This window comes from Piliocolobus tephrosceles, chromosome 14 (assembly GCF_002776525.5).
Source record: "Piliocolobus tephrosceles isolate RC106 chromosome 14, ASM277652v3, whole genome shotgun sequence".
Lineage (NCBI taxonomy): Eukaryota > Metazoa > Chordata > Mammalia > Primates > Cercopithecidae > Piliocolobus > Piliocolobus tephrosceles.
In genome coordinates this window covers 12,858,854-12,875,839 of record NC_045447.1, presented here as the reverse complement: position 1 = coordinate 12,875,839, position 16,986 = coordinate 12,858,854, and the positions used below count along the sequence as shown (strand labels likewise).

Genomic DNA, 16,986 nt, shown 5'->3' with positions numbered 1-16,986 from the left:
AAAAAAAAAAAAAAAAAAAAAAATACAAAAAACTTAGCCGGAAGTAGTGGCGGGTGCCTGTAGTCTGAGCTACTCGGGAGGCTGAGGCAGGAGAATGGCATGAACCTGGGAGGTGGAGCTTGCAGTGAGCTGAGATCACGCCACTGGACTTCAGCCTGGGCGACAGAGCGAGACCACATCTCAAAAAAAAAAAAAAAAAAAAAAAAGACATGATTTTTCACTATGTTGGCCAGGCTGACCTCAAACTCCTGGCCTCAAGTGATCTGCCGCCTTGGCCTCCAAAAGTGTTGGGATTACAGGTGTGAGCCACGGTGCCTGGCCTCACTGTGTGTTTTATTTATAATTTTTTAAGATACGGAAGTGAAGAAGGCAAATAAAAATAAAGGGTGGCTGGAGAGACAGAGAAGCTTAGATAAACTGGCTCTGTATATATTGATCAAGAAGAGATTAATAAGAACTGCATTAATATATATAAAAAATTTGAAGAAAGTGAATAAGATAAGTGATATAAAGTATTTTCAATCTGTATTAAATACAACAAAGAGAAACATTAACTGGATCAACAGAGGGGCTAGCCTAGTGAGATTCTGAAAGTATTCAGAGTAAAAATAAAGAGAAATTCAAGAAGAACTACTTCATTCAAGGACAGTCAGAATGAGATATAAGGAAGAAAAACAAGCAATTGGGACTTCTGGTTCTACACAGTCATCACTTAGTAGCAGTCATGAAGAAAATCATACCTACTGAGGATACTTGAGTTTATAATCATAGTAGGAGAAATCAAGAAGCACTTTACAGAGTGCGATTTAGCGCAGAGAGACTGGCCTTTATATGCAGGCAGAGCTGAAAACAAAACATCTCATTATCACACTACCGTCCTTGTTGGGTAACTTTGGCAAGTTCATCAAATCCCTGAGCCTTTGTCTTATCTGTAAACAACAGCAATGATACCTACACCTTGCAAGATCACTGCAATAGAGGTAACGCATGTAAAGTACCTAGTAGAGCACCAGGTAGGAGCTGCTATTAGTATAATACATCTTAATATTATTAGTCTTATAATTATTGTGTAACAATGGAGCCAATCCACAAATACTTATTAGGCATCCATTACATGCCAATATGATATTGGGAGGTGCTGGGAGAATACAGAAGACAGACTGCAGACATTTCTTTTAAAGGACAAAAAAAGAGAAAGTCTAGAAAACATGATATAACCACTATAAAATATTTTAATAGCATTTTATTTCTGAAATTGTTCTTCCCCAAGTCTTTTCTTCTTGCTGAGACTGAAGCTTTGAAAGTATATAATATGACCAGCCTTTATACACATACTATATGAAAATATACAGAAAATGCTAATGATACCAGCAACATAATGGTTTTTACACTAAGGGAAAAGAATCTGCATATATGCAAAAAAGACTGTTACTAGGCCCACTAATGGGGCAACGGAAAGTCTAGGTTGGAACTGCCAAGGGAAATCTATAACCTAGAAACTCATCCAAAATATCATAGGGGCTAGGCACAGTAGCTCACACCTATAATCCCAGCACTTTGGGAAGCCGAGGCAGGTGGATCACTTGAAGTCAGGAGTTAGAGACCAGCCTGGCATGGTGAAACCCCGTCTCAACTAAAAATATAAAATTTAGCTAGGCATGGTGGTGCGCACCTGTAGTCCCAACTACTCTGGAGGCTGAGGCAGAAGAATCACTTGAACCAGGGAGGCAGAGGTTGTAGTAAACCAAGATGGCACCACTGCACTCCAGCCTGGGAGACACAGCAAGACTCTGTCTCAAAAAAAAAAACAAAGAACAAAAAACAAAAACCAGCTGGGCACAGTGGCTCATGCCTGTAATCCCAGCACTTCAGGAGGCCATGGCGGGTGGATTACTGGAGGTCAGGAGTTCAAGACCAGCCTGGCCAACATGGTGAAACCCCATCTCTAAAAATACAAAATTAGCCAGGTGTGCTGGCATGCGCCTGTAATCCCAGCTACTCAGGAGGCTGAGGCAGGAAAATTGCTTGAACCCAGGAGGCGGAGGTTGCAGTGAGCCAAGATCGTGCCATTGCACTCCAGCCTGGACGACAAAGTGAGACTCCATCTCAAAAAAAAAAAAAAAAAAAAAAAATCATAGGGTACTCCTTGGCCTATATTTTTGAAAAAATATCAGAAAAAAGTACTGACATGACAGCTTATAAAAAATGTCCCCTGCACACATCAATCCCTGTGACCCTGAGTGAAGGGTGGCCAAAAAGCCAAGACCTAAAGAGCATATAGCTTCAGAGGGTCAAGGCACACAAGAGAAAGAGCCCAAAGCTCAAAACACAAGAGGTATCTGTCCAGAGGATTTAAAAGGATGAATTAAAAATAAAAGTTCTTACATAATAAACTAAATATATAAATCTCAAATTAAGAATTAAAATCATTTCCATTTACCTGATTGCTTAGAATTTCTTTCTTTCCACTGAATATTTTTGCATTTGATCTGGTTTTGTCTCTCTTTTCGGAGTCGTTCTAATCTTTGAGCTTGAAAAGAAATATGATAACTATAAGTTTGTCAATGAAAGTTTACCATAAACAAAGACATAATTAACTACCTTTACATGAATAAAGATGTTTTATATTGCATATGTAGAGAAAAAGTCATAAAATTTTAAAGGTGGCACCCCTGAAAAGCAAATACCAACAAAAACATGAAAATATTCTTGATTTATAATTGAAATTAGAGGATATAAAACACTAATAGAGATCATAAAGATAGTATTAACATGGAAGAGAATAATAAAATGTGAAAACTTCTGTGATTAATATGACATTTCATTATATAAATCATTAATAACGGTCTTAAAGGAATTTTAATGCACAAATGAACTGAAGTGAATATTACATTACAGGAATAAAATTACTGTTATGAATTACTCTACCCGTTTCAAAAATTAAAGATAAATGAACTCAGACTAGACTATTAAAGTTTTAAATATAAAATCCTTTATCTAAAAATCATGAAAATTATAAAATGTCAAAGCTATATAAATTAGCATAGCTTTTCTTCAGTGGGCTGAAACAGTTTATAGGTAGTAAAATAAATGATTTGTATCTTTGTAACATTAGTCAAATCTTAAAAAGAACAATTTTTCTTTTACAAAATTTTAAGATATGCTGCATGGATTAAAAAGTAAATTCTTTGGTCACTAAGACAACCTACAATCTCAACTAATTATTAGCATCTAAGTGCTACCTAAAGAAATTCCAACAAGAGTCACCTAAAATTATGCATTTGTGATTATATTGCCACTGGCTGATCAACCTTCAAAAATCAGTGAACTGATCCTTTAGAGAAATACCACCCAGCATCCACTGAACAACTCCTGCATACAGAGACCACAATAAAAAAGAAAGTCACAATCGATGCCATCTCTTGAAATGAGTTTTCTCTTGCTAATCTTCAGGTTCCTATCCCAGCATTTTGCTAATAGAAAATAAATACATTTCTTTTTCAGCCTATTTCAAGGTGGGAAATTATACACTTCTGCGTTAGCATTGTGGTAGGGAAATACTGAAAATAATCTTACCAGAAATTTAAACTATGCTGGGAAAAGCATTCTCACAATGTCACTATATCTAACCAAATTCCACTGAAGAAAAATACATTCAATTGCAATTAATAAATGTGAAGGGTACAGCCAAAGTAATATAATCATAAAGCTCTCAATTTAGCAGCATTCTCCTACTGAAATACATTCAACCTGTCATATAAGATATCATCTCAATAACCTGCAAGGAAGTCAGTTTCAACTAGAGAACTGAGAATCAATGGTTCTAAATTATATTCAAACCTTCACTCAAATCCTATTTTGATAAAAGTTCCTTTAGATACTGGGAAATGCTATTAATTATTTTCATCATGAGAGCAAATTATTCTTATGTCACAGATACTGAATGAATTCTGAACCAAAACCTGAATGTGCCTTTCACTGTAAATTGTATCCAGCTCTACTTCCAATATTACTTTATGTGCATTTTACATTTGGACCATGAAAATAAATATGTAAGTATTTTCAGTGTTCTACTATATCTCCTTGCCATTACCTTTACTGGGAGTTAGCAGGTTACTGCTAATTTGGAGATCATATTTTCTGATTATCTAAAAAAAAAAAAATAATCTCCTAGAATACCTGTCATATTAGAACTACAATATATATTCTAAATAATTTGTCTAAGTAAAAAAAAAAAATCCTTGGTTTATCACATTCCCCTTGAAACAAGGCCACCAAAAAAATATGTGGGAAAATGGGCAATCAGCTTTTAAAGCTAATGACTAAATACATGTATACCAAAGTTGAGTGTTTTCAAGCCAGAAAAATCAAAACGTGATCAATGTAAGAAAATAAAGGCAAAGTATCAAAAACAGGGGCCCCTTTTCTAACCTCACACCCTATGTATAGAACGCTACTAAAACCAGCCCTAGCAAATACTCAGGTGTCTCCTCCCATTTCCCCACTCCCCTACAATTCCTCCAGCGGCAAGAAGTGCCTGCTCTCCTTGGGTGGTCACCTCTCTGTATTAAAAGTTTTTTATTATGTCAACCTGAAATCTGTCTCCAGGTAGTCTACCTACTGGGACTAATGTTGCTCTGTGAAGACACTCAAAGCCGGTCACTTGCCTTTCTAAACAATGACTTGTTAGACAACGTCCAACATGTTCTCCTAACCAACTTTTTCACTATCCCTCTTCTGTCTACTTCTAATAACATTCTAGAGGCCCTCTCCATTCGCAGTCGCAGAGATGGAGAGGTTGCTCAGACTCACTCTTAGTCTGACATATGTGTGTTCCTATTAATACCCAGAAACTTCCCCCATTAAGCCTATTCCAACATTATGCATTATTCCATAAGACTGTTTACTGATTTAAAGCTCAGAAGACATGACTAGAACACAATGTTTACCTGTGTTTGAGCGTCTTCTAATACCAAAGTCCCAACTTGAGGTAATATCGACTGACTGGGCATATACATAGCCCTGAGTCTCACCATTGCTTCCCTGAATTTCTGACCCACTGTCTCCAGGCATTGAAGGAGGATGAATCTTCTCTAGGTCAACATCATGATCAATGAGAACCATCTCACACATTCCCGTGTCATCACTGGTCACATGTGACTGTCGAATATGAGCTAGAATGATAGTTGGATTGTCCAAGAAGGCCATCCTTTCTGTGGGCCAATTTCCTTAAAAGGCTATTTTCTCCTCTTCATATTGTTTCACGAGCTCACCTACCTAGAAACATGATGTACACAGCAAATATTTAAGAATAAGGCAGAAAATGACTGAATCATTTTTCAGACAAATTCAGTGTAGTAAAATGCCACCTTGAAAATCAACATTTATCCCTGTTCTGTGGAGCTTAAAAGGATTAAGTCTAAGCTGAAAGGAAATCCTTATAAGCACTAGGGGCTGCAGCTCTAGTCAATGAGATCTCCATAGAAATCAGAAAGGAAGGTTTGCACTCTGGCAAAACAAATCACAGCAACTCCTAACAAGTCAGGCCACTCAAAGTACATAACTACTGTTAAAACAATAAATTTTCCTTTCTTTCTCCCTTCACCATCATGCAATCTTCTCATTACTTTATAAGGTCATGGGGGAACAAGTTGTATTTTCCTCAAATGATGTGCTAAAGTACAAAACTGTATTTCATCAGTTTATATTTCCCCTCCTGTCACATGGTTGTAAAGTGTTTAAAAGGGCAGAGACAATGCTTTCTGAGTTACTAGGGGTTTTATAAAAATGTACCACCAAATTAATTTTGCTTAATGAATGTATTTTCCTTTCAAGATAGTACTGTGGTTTTTGTTGTTGTTTTCTTTTTTCTGAGACAGAGTATCACTTTTGTTGCCCAGGCTGGAGTGCAGTGGGGCCATCTTGGCTCACCGCAACCTCCACCTCCCGGGTTCAAGTGATTCTCCTGCCTCAGCCTCCTGTGTAGCGGGGACTACAGGGATGCACCACCATGCCTGGCTAATTTCGTATTTTTAGTAGAAACAGGGTTTCTTCATGTTGGCCAGGCTGGTCTCAAACTCCCAACCTCAGTTGATCTGCCCGCCTTGGCTTCCCAAAGTGCTGCAATCACAGGCGTGAGCCACCATGCCCGGCCTGTGTTTTTAAAATAAAACTTATAATCAAAACTACCTACTATATGATCAGCTTCTCATTTTAGAAACTTAATTATAAAAACTGCTTCCTCAGTCCTGTTAAAACTGTAATGAGGCTGGGCACAGTGATTCACACCTGTACTCTCAACCCTTTGGGAGGCCAAGGCAGGAGGACTGCTTGAGTCCAGGAGTTCAAGACCAACATGGGCAACGTAAGAAAGACTCTATCTCTACAAAATATATATATATTTATTATTTTTTAATTAGCTGGGCATGGTGGGATGTGACTGTAGTCCTAGCTACTCATGAGCTGAGGTGGGGGGATCACCTGAGCCACAGCATTCAAGGCTGTAGTGAGCTATGATTGCACCATTGCACTCCAGCCTGGGTGACATAGTGAGACCCTGTCTTCTAAAACAAAACAAAACAAACAAAAAACACTGTAATAATATTTATTCTAGTAACAAGATAGCACCCTCTCAGCTAAGTGAAAATACTCAACAAAGAAAATATTGCAGAACAATGGTTAGGTACCAGGCCCTAGAGACAGAAAGGTTCAAATCCTGGCCCTATTACTTGTTAGCTATAAGATCTCGGTCAAAATACTTAACCTTTTTGAGCCTCCTTTTTTTTCCCTTCATTTATAAAATGGAAGCTTCAGGAATGAGAGGATATGTAGGAGATATTGCAGGTAAAGTGCTCAAAAAAATACACGGCATGTAATTAAATAAATGTTAGCTATTAATATGATAAAAATATCAATAATTTCAACTATCAAGTCTTGCTTAAAGTAGTCCTAAAATAGGTCAATATCCCATCTGTCTTATAAGTTCACGGCACATAAAAGAAGTCTGTGCTTCGTGATAGAGGACACTGCAAGTCATCTGAGTGAGTTCCCTGTCCCTGCAAAATCGTTGCGAAGTACAAGGAATATGAAAGCTGGATTGACTATGTTTCCAGGAACAGTCCTAGAAGATATTTACTTTTAGAAGGACTTATAACACCAGATTTTCTTGTAATCTGTTTCTTCTAGAAATGGAACACAGAGAGGAAATCTAGCTAATAAATCCTTACAGCTAACTAAGGTTTTAAAAATTGCTGTCTGGAAACACATCATTCTGTTGACATCATATAGTGGGTCTTAAAATATACTGAGATTAAAAAGAAATTTAACTGAGAAGCATCTCTAATCAAGCGAATTACATTAATCTTCACTTTTTCCCCTCTTAATATATTCTTTGAGTACTTATTTTACTCTGAGGCTACTGGGAAATGCAAAGGTGAGTAAAGTATCCCTGAATCAAAAAGTTAATACCCTAATACAGACCTAGTATCTCTCCTAATACCATGGGATTCTTTTAAGCACCAAATTTCTGAGATATCTGGTCCCTGAAATATTAGTGTCAATCTACCATTTTAAGGATATTGATCAGAAAAAAAATACGAAATTAACAGTGAGCATTTAAATTTCACTTGTAAAAATACGAACTTCTCTATAACCATAAAAAATGTATACACCACAGATTTATTTATAAATGAGAGTATTTATGGAATCATAGTATCACAGATCAGAGCTGCAAACATCCTTCTATAGCAATCACAATAAGCCGTCTTCCTTGCATGAAAGGAAGGCAACTAGTCACCAGTAGAGAGGAAGGTGCTTTCAAATTCATACTGAATAGTTCTTCCTTGCAAAAATAAGGGCTTTAATGAGAAATCAGACATTTAATACACTTGATCTTAGCCAAAAGGCCGAGAAGCGATCACACATTTAGCAGGTGTTCTAGCACCAAAAAGTCAAATGGCAAAAGGCAAAGTGACAAAAGTATACTGAAGTACCCTCAATAAAATCTATTCTAGGGAAACAGATCACTTCTTTTGAAGACAAGAGGAACAGGTAAACACTTCTGAAGGCACACACCAACTCCCCAACTTTATCCTTCCAGAACAAATGCCTCAACAACAGCAGATATCTTCTCTATTAGTACACTATGGCTTCATACATTAAGGAAGCTGTATGATTCATTCCAAAAATATTGATTCCCTACCAACTCTGATATGGAACTCCCACAGGACTGCCCCAGAAAACATATTATTGTGTATGTCACTTTTTACCTCCCGTTACATGTACTTAGAGACTTAGACTATAAGTTCCACAAGGACAGGGTCCATAACACCATATTCCTTCTGGCAACAAAGGCTGTTACACATGGCAGGAGTTCAATAAATGTTGCTGTCTACCTTCCAAGGACTATTCAGTTTCATTGTAGAGATAAGTCATATATGAATGTGCCAGGTGTAAGTGTGTGATTATAAATAAAGGATTGCCTCTTTTTCTTAATACAAGAGCATCTCTTCAATGTACCCTTCAAAATTGTCACCTTGGAACACTATCAACTTATTCTAACAAGACTACTTTTCAAAACCCAAAAGAATATTTGTAAAAATCTCCCAAAGAGCTACGTTTGATTTCCAAGACAAAGACATTCAGATCAGGGATAAAAACAAATCGTACTCTCTGATCAGTCGTGCAAAAATCAAAAAGATTTTTAAAAATCTAACTCTGGCAAGGGTTCAGAGAAATGGGCACTCTCATGCACAATATGAAGGAATGAAAACTGGGACTTTTTAGAAGGTAATTTGGTAATATTTACCAAAATATAAAACATGAATACTATCTGGGCAATCCTACCTCTAGGATTTGTTCTAAGGAGATAACTGTGTGAAGGATTTATCTCAGAGTAATTTGTAATACTGAAAATCTAAAAGGAACCTACAATAGTACACATACGCCACGACATATACATATAACACAATATTAAGCAGCGATTAATAATACATGGTAGAGGATGAACAAAATGTAGTATATACAAATGATGGAATATTATTCAGCCTTCAAATACAGGAAATTCTGACACATTACAACATAGATGAACCTTGAGAACACTATGCTAAGTGAAACAAGTCAGTCGCAAAAGGACAAGTACTGTATGATTCCATTTATATGAGGTATCTAAAGTAGTCAAACTGACAGAAAATCTAACTACAGTTGCTAGGGGCTGGAGGAAGGGAGTAATGGGGAAAAAGTATTTAATGGGTACATTTCAGTTTGGGGAGATGGAAAAGTTACGGAAATGGACACTGGTGATGGTTGCACCATAATGTGAATGTATGTAATGCCAATGAACTACACATTTAAAAATGGTTAAAATGGTCAATTTTGGCCAGGTGCGGTGGCTCAAGCCTGTAATCCCAGCACTTTGGGAGGCCCAGACGGGCGGATCACGAGGTCAAGAGATCAAGACCATCCTGGCTAACATGGTGAAACCCCGTCTCTACTAAAAAATACAAAAAACTAGCCGGGCGAGGTGGCGGGCGCCTGTAGTCCCAGCTACTCGGGAGGCTGAGGCAGGAGAAAGGCATAAACCCGGGAGGCAGAGCTTGCAGTGAGCTGAGGTCCGGCCACTGCACCCCAGCCTGGGCGACAGAGCAAGACTCCATCTCAAAAAAAAAAAAAAGGTAAATTTTACATCTCATTTATACCATGTATATTTTACCACAATTTAAAATTTTTAAGTTTTAAAATAAGTCTAGGAAACACCAGATTCAACCAAGTTAAAGAGGTTTTCTTCTTGCTGTTTTATCACAGGACTTCCCAAAACTTTTACATTATGTACTCTGTGTAGGCCGGGCACGGTGGCTCATGCCTGTAATCCCAGGTCTTTGGGAGGCCGGGGCGGGCAGATCACGAGGTCAGGAGATCAAGACCATCCTGGCTAATATGGTGAAACCCCATCTCTACTAAAAATACAAAAAAAAAAAATTAGCCAGGCGAGGTGGCGGGCGCCTGTAGTCCCACTGCACTCGAGCCTGGGCAACAGAGCGAGACTCTGTCTCAAAGAAAAAAAAAAATTATATACTCTGTGTATTGTGACTCTCCAAGAGGGAGGAACCTAGTAACACAATATATCCCAAACTTACTTCATTCATAAATATTGTTTTCTATAGGAATACTAAAACATATCAGTGTATAACAGCATTTCACAGAACAAGGTTTAGAAATGCTATTCTACACTTTCACAAATGCTGCCTCTTCAGGCCTTGAATGCCTTCCCTGAATGTTACCAACTCTTGATTCTCTGAGACAGTCAGACGTTTTTTGGCCAGGTGCAGTGGCTCACAACCGTAATCCCAGCACTTCGGGAGGCCGAGGCGGGCGGATCACTTGTGGTCAGGAGTTTGAGACCAATCAACAGGTCAACATGTGAAACCCCATCTCTACTAAAAATACAAAAATTAGCTGGGCGAGGAGGCTAAGGTGGAAGAATCGCTTGAACCCAGGAGGCAGAGCTGAGCCAAGATGGCGCCACTGCCTTCCAGCCTGGGCAACGAAGCAAGACTCCATCTCAAGAAAACAATAAGGCCGGGTACAGTGGCTTATGCCTGTAATCCCAACACTTTGGGGGGGCCAAGGCGGGTGGATCACCTGAGATCAGGAGTTTGAGACTAGCCTTGCCAACATGGTGAAATCCCATCTCTACCGAAAATATAAAAATGAGGGGGGTGTGGTGGTGCGTGCCTATAGTTCCAGCTACTCGGGAGGCTGAGGCATGAAAATCTCTTGAACCTGGCAGGCGGAGGTTGCAGTGAGCCGAAATTGCCACTGCATTCCAGCCTGGGCAACAGAGTGAGATTCTGTCTCAAAAATAATAATAATAATAATAAAATAAGACAGACCTTTTAGTATACCTTTAGGTCACAGATAAATAATATCACCTTGCCTAAGCTTTCCCACTTTTCACAGCTTCTTTCTCACACTTTTTAACACCACGTTCTTTAAAGCATAAAGATTTGTTTTACTAAAAATGGAAGCAATAGGGATATCCAGACACAGAAGAAAGAGATGTCCCAAAATAACACAACAATTTTTTTTTTTTTTTTGAGACAAGGCCTCATTCCCATCACCCAGGTAGAAGTGCAGAGGCACAATCACAGCTCACTGTAGGTTCAACTTCCCAGATTCAGGCGATTCTCCCACCTCAGCCTCCCAAGTAGCTGGGACTATAGGCTCACACCACCACGCCTGGCTACTTTTTGTATTTTCTGTAGAAATGGGGTTTTATCACATTGCCCAGGCTGGTCTTGAACTCCTAGGCTCAAGCGATCTACCAGTCTTGGCCTACCAAAGTGTTGGGATTACAGGCGTGAGCCACTATGCCAGGCCAACAGATGAATTTTTAATATACTGGGTGGATTTCCTTTTACACTTCAAATGAATAAATATTCAACAAATATTTACTAAGTTTCTACTAAGTGCTAAGGGTGGTTTCAGATGCACTTTGGATACTGTTCCCAGATTACACACCGTCTGTGTTCATTAATGATCATGAAACCTGCCTGTGGGGACTGGGAACATGCTCTAAACATGGGAATAATTTTGAGTAGGTTTTGATGGGCATACGTCTTAATATAATTTTGGATAATTTTATATACACTCATTTCCAAACTTTATTTATAATGGCTTATGAAAAAAACTGAGGCCGGGTGCGGTGGCTCACGCCTGTAATCCCAGCACTTTGGGAGGCCGAGACAGGCGGATCACGAGGTCAGGAGATCGAGGCCATCCTGGCTAACACGGTGAAACCCCGTCTCTACTAAAAAATACAAAAAACTAGCTGGGCGAGGTGGCAGGCGCCTGTAGTCCCAGCTACTCGGGAGGCTGAGGCAGGAGAACGGCGTGAACCCGGGAGGCGGAGCTTACAGTGAGCTGAGGTACGGCCACTGCACTCCAGCCCGGGCCACAGAGCGAGACTCCGTCTCAAAAAAAAAAAGAAAAAAAGAAAAAAACTGAGAAAATGAAAGGTTACGAAACTTGCCCAAAGCCAGACAGCTAATACATAGAACTTAAAATCAAATTCAAGAGCTTGCGATCTTAATCGCTACACCACAAGGCCTCTCAAAACAAAGAGGGACAAAGTTACAACAGTCATAATGAACACAATTTTTTTTTTTTTTTTTTTTTTTTTAGACGGAGTTTCACATTGTCACCCAGGCTGGAGTGCAGTAGTGCAATCTCGGCTAACCGCAACTTCTGCCTCCCTGGTTCAAGCAATTCTCCTGCCTCAGCCTCCTGAGTGGCTGGGATTACAAGTGTGTACCACCAGGCCCCACTAATTTTTGTATTTTTAGAGGATACAGGGTTTCACCATGTTGGCCAGGCTGGTCTCGAACTCCTAACCTCAGGTGATCCCCTCACCTCAGTCTCCCAAAGTGCAGGGATTACAGGTGTGAGCCACCGCGCCTGGCCGAACATGACTTTTTAAAAGCCTATTGTACTTATTTGGTCCTGAAGCCTGAGAGAAATTTCTCCCATGGGTCTCTGTGAAAGACATAAGAGAGCAAATGTGTTATGCAGTAAACCCTTAGCTCCCCTCCACTAACAACAACGGTGCTTGTGCAACAGCAAGAAACAATCAGTGCATGTAATGGTTGTTCAAAAAAATAAAAGTCACAAAATTTCACACAAGAAAGGAACTTCAGTGATCATCTCATTGTTGACCTGAAATCACAGAGAAAGGGTTTACTTTAAATATCTAGTTAAGTCTAAGAATATTTTTTAAAATCCCTAGTGACTCATGTACCTTCAGTTCAAGTCTATACCTGAAATATTCTATTTCTTCAAATAAGTCACTACAAGCAAACAAGCCTGCCCTATACTTCTTCAGTCTCTAAGGACCTGAGATAGGCAACAACAGACTTACAATGCTCACATCTATCCAATGGTTAGAAGGAAATCCCCCTTCCTGGACTTTTTCAAAACACTCCCCGCTCACTTCCCTCTGCTCAGCAGACTTCCCACCCTCTCACCTGCAATCTGTGAAAACTTGTCAGAATAGGCAACAGCCTGAGGCTTCTCAAAGGTCTGCAAACTCCCGATCAAAAATTACTGCTGCCCCATCAATGTGCCATATAAATGTTGGCATGTTAATTGTGTATTTATAAGACTGTTAATGGTTAGTTAATTTACCTCCCACACTATTATTGTACTTGAAATGATTTAACGTCTGCTGAGGGAGTTAACAACATGTAACAGCAGAGGCGAGATTTATTTTTTTTTATTTTTATTTTTTACCTTTCCACACTGTACCCTGACTTCACACTATTAGCATTGGGCGAGTTAAAGCTAATACCTGTATAGGAGTCCTTAAACGTGTCATAGGAACACTCACATTTATTTCCCACAACAAGGAATGATTACAAGTGAGGGGAAAAAAAAAGGCTTTTTATTATATACAACGTCTTCCATTTATAAAAACCAACAGACCCTCCTTTTTTATTTTTTTACTAAGATTTCAATATTCTTTGATCTAGTTAAAGCTCAGAATTCATACCTCCTGGAATTTGAAAATAATTGAAGTGACCATTAAAATAAAATACACTTTATTGCTTTTAAATCTCTTTCTCTAACTCTCTCCAATTTAACTCTAAATTAAACGTTCATTTATTTTTTAGACTAGCAAAAATTGAGCTTTTTTCCCCTTAGGGAATTAAAATCTTCTCCATGTGAATATGCCCAATTTCATTAAGCAGTAAATAGTGAGACCATGTATCTAGAGAGTTTGCTGCTTTTTACATTTTTATTTCCATATTTTGACTAAAAGTGCTTACTAGATTAAAACAACAGAAATGATTTGTCTTATTTTGAATGAGATTCATTCACAAAATCATCTCAGTACTAAATGAAAAATTGTATAAATACTGGTCTGCCCCCTCCAGAAGTTTACTTACAAACTCCAGCAGAGGAGCTATGTCATACATATAGGGAACAACAACATAAAGCAAGATAAACCCGCCACCAAATGAGATATTAAGACAATATATTTTCCAAGAGACAGGAACATCACAGAAGACTTCAGGAAGGAAGGCAGAGGTATTTAAGGATAGCTATACTTTCATTAGGCAGAAACACAAGTGAAACAGTAACAGTTGACATTTACAGCGCTCTTACCAGGAGATGTACTAATCACTTTTCATGTAACAACATATTTAATCCTTACAGCCACTTCAGGAGGTAGGTATTGATACTATCCTCATTTTATAGATTTAAAAACAAACAAAACTAAGGCTTAAAGGAGTTAAGTATCTTGCCCAAGGAGACAAGGTAGATTTTTTAAGACCACAATTGTCGAAGCTCCTCCCATCAAGAGGTGGAGTCTATTTCCCCATCCCTTGAATCTGGGCTCACATTGAAATTTGCTTTGACCAACAGAATATACAGAAGGGAATGTTGTGGAAATTCTGAACCTTGGCCTCAACAGCACTTGCAGCTTCTTCCCTGGCCTTCTCTGGAACACTTCTGACTTATGGGAAAAAGTCAGGGATAAAAGACTATGTGGAGAAAGAAGCTCAGCCATCTCTGTCATTCCAGCTGTCCTGCTGAGGCCCCGTGAATGATTAAGTTATCAGGGACAACTCTCCCACTAACCTACCAGGAGTCAAGGTCTCTTCTTCTATCAAATGTCTCCCTCAGACAAAGGAACCCTGATCCCTGGTTTTCTTGTCTTATGCCACTAACCTCCACCTGAAATGCCTCAGAATCTTACATCTGCCAAGATCCAGTTAAAAAGAACCTGGCAGAGTGACTCTCAAACTTCTCCACGGACACACCTGAAGGGCACTGGACAGTGACCATAAATCAAGGTATGAGACAACCTAGGGGAGCCACCTACAGTAATATGCCATAAGAATTTATTTTTAGAATTCATTCATACTTTGTATTCTATTTTATACTACACTGCACCTATATATGTTTGTTTGTTTACAGAGATAGGGTCTCATCTGTCACCTAGGCTGGAGTGCAGTGGTGTGACCACAGCTCACTGCAGCCTTGACTTCCCAGGCTCAAGCGATCCTCCCATGCCAGCCTGGGACTGCAGGCAAGCACCACCACACCCAGCGAATTTTTAAATGTTTTTGCAGAGACAAGAGTCTAGTCATCTTCCCCAGGCTAGTCTCAAACTCCTGGGCTCAAGCGATCCTCCCACTTTGGCATCCCAAAGAGCTGGGATTACAGGCATGAGCCAGTGTGCCCCCCCCCCCCCATGTTTGCTTTAACAGGAAAAAAAATGTTTATCTTCAAATACACCACTAAAACTGATACTTCAGGAAAATGTACCACAGTTACTTTGTAGCTTCCAGTACACCCTAGGACTCTCTTAACCCCAGTTGAACAGCACGGATCTAGTGGAAAAACACAGACTTTGGTGTCAGAAATGTCATTTTGTATAGATAAAATGGCACTTTATCAACGGACTCAAAACTCTAAATTATACTCAAAAGATGTTTCCTATAAGGTTGAAGAACTGTTAAGTATAAACCACACTAAACTATAAAGTTCTAAGCACAAGTTAGAATAAAATATTGTTATTCAGCTGTTATAAAACAATCTGTATTTTCAAAGTGTTTTGAAATAACGTTTATGTGCTAGCAATAGCTGTGAAACTTCAAACAACCTAACCACTCACCACCCCCAAAACTTCAAACCTGCCAACATTTCCAGCTGTTACAAGAACTCTACCAGTTTGGTACAATGTAGCCCCTAAATTATTTTTCCAATGGGTGTTGTCTCTCTGACATAATAGATTTGATTGACACTTGTGAAAATAAACAATTTTAGGTTTTACTTTAAGATCTCAGGTCAAAATGTTTACTAGTTTTACCTAAAGTGAAGAATATAAATAATGCCAAAGCAACTAGACTGTTTCTCCACGTGAAATTACCAGTTTAGGAGCTTAAGCTGTAAATAGCACTCAACTGTCTACCAAACATTCATTCACTGGTTTCATTCATTTGACAAATATCTATAAGGCACTTACCACATGCTGGGCACCAAAGATACATTGCTGAGCAAAAATAAAGACTTTTGGCCACTGTCTTCATGGATTTTCTGAGGGTGGACCCAGTAGATAGAATTTTAAATTCTTTTTTTTTTTTTTTTTGAGACACAGTTCTGCTCTTGTTGCCCAGGCTGGAGTGCAATGGCATGATCTCAGCTCATGCAACCTCTGCCTCCCAGGTTCAAGTGATTCTTCTGCTTCAGTCTCCCTAGTAGCTGGGATTACAGGTGCCCACCACCACCAAGCCCAGCTAATTTTTTGTATTTTTAGTAGACATGGGGTTTCACTATGTTGGGCAGGCTGGTCTCAAACTCCTGACCTCAGGCGATCCACCCACCTTAGCCTCCCAAAGTGCTGGGATTATAGGCATGAGCCACTGTGCCCAGCTTAAATTCTTGCCCCTTTCTGTTTTCCCCTCCCCTTGAGTGTGGGTGGAATCTCACTTGCTTCTTTCTAACCAATAAAACATGGCAAAAGTGATGAGACAGTCACTTCCTTGATTACTTTACATTATATAAGACTCCATCTTAGCCAACTGAAGAGAGTGATTCTAAGCCAGAGAGATCTTCTTGCTGGCCTTGAAGAAGCAAACAGCTATGTTATGGAACTACACATGGCAAGGACCTGAGAGCAGCCTCTAGCAGCTGAAAATGGTCCTGGCCAACCACTAGCATGAAAAGGAGCATCTCAGTCACATCACCGCAAGGAAACGAATTCCACTACCACCTGAGAGACCTTGGAAGATCTTTCCCGAGTGAGCCTCTAGATGAGGCTATAGTCAGCTGACACCTTAATTTTATCCCTTGGAGAGCATGAACACAAAACTCAGCTGAAGCCATGACTCCTGACTCGTGGTGAAATCATTAAATTAATATCGTTTTAAGCAGATAAGTTTGTGGTAATTTGTTATGCAGCAAAAGAAAATGAATCCAGCATAG

At 39.2% G+C, this 16,986-nt stretch overlaps 1 protein-coding gene and 1 pseudogene across 1 annotated transcript in view; both read right to left on the bottom strand.

The window, feature by feature from the left end:
- Nucleotides 1-16,986, bottom strand: part of MAPKAP1 (MAPK associated protein 1) — a 278,059-nt gene that overhangs the window by 236,013 nt on the left and 25,060 nt on the right. The window contains 2 exon segments of the mRNA XM_023217139.2: nucleotides 2,441-2,530; nucleotides 4,950-5,277. Of these exon segments, the coding sequence (XP_023072907.1) occupies nucleotides 2,441-2,530; nucleotides 4,950-5,208 (349 nt within the window). The 5' untranslated portion in view covers nucleotides 5,209-5,277.
- On the bottom strand, nucleotides 7,750-7,916 carry LOC111545978 (annotated as a pseudogene).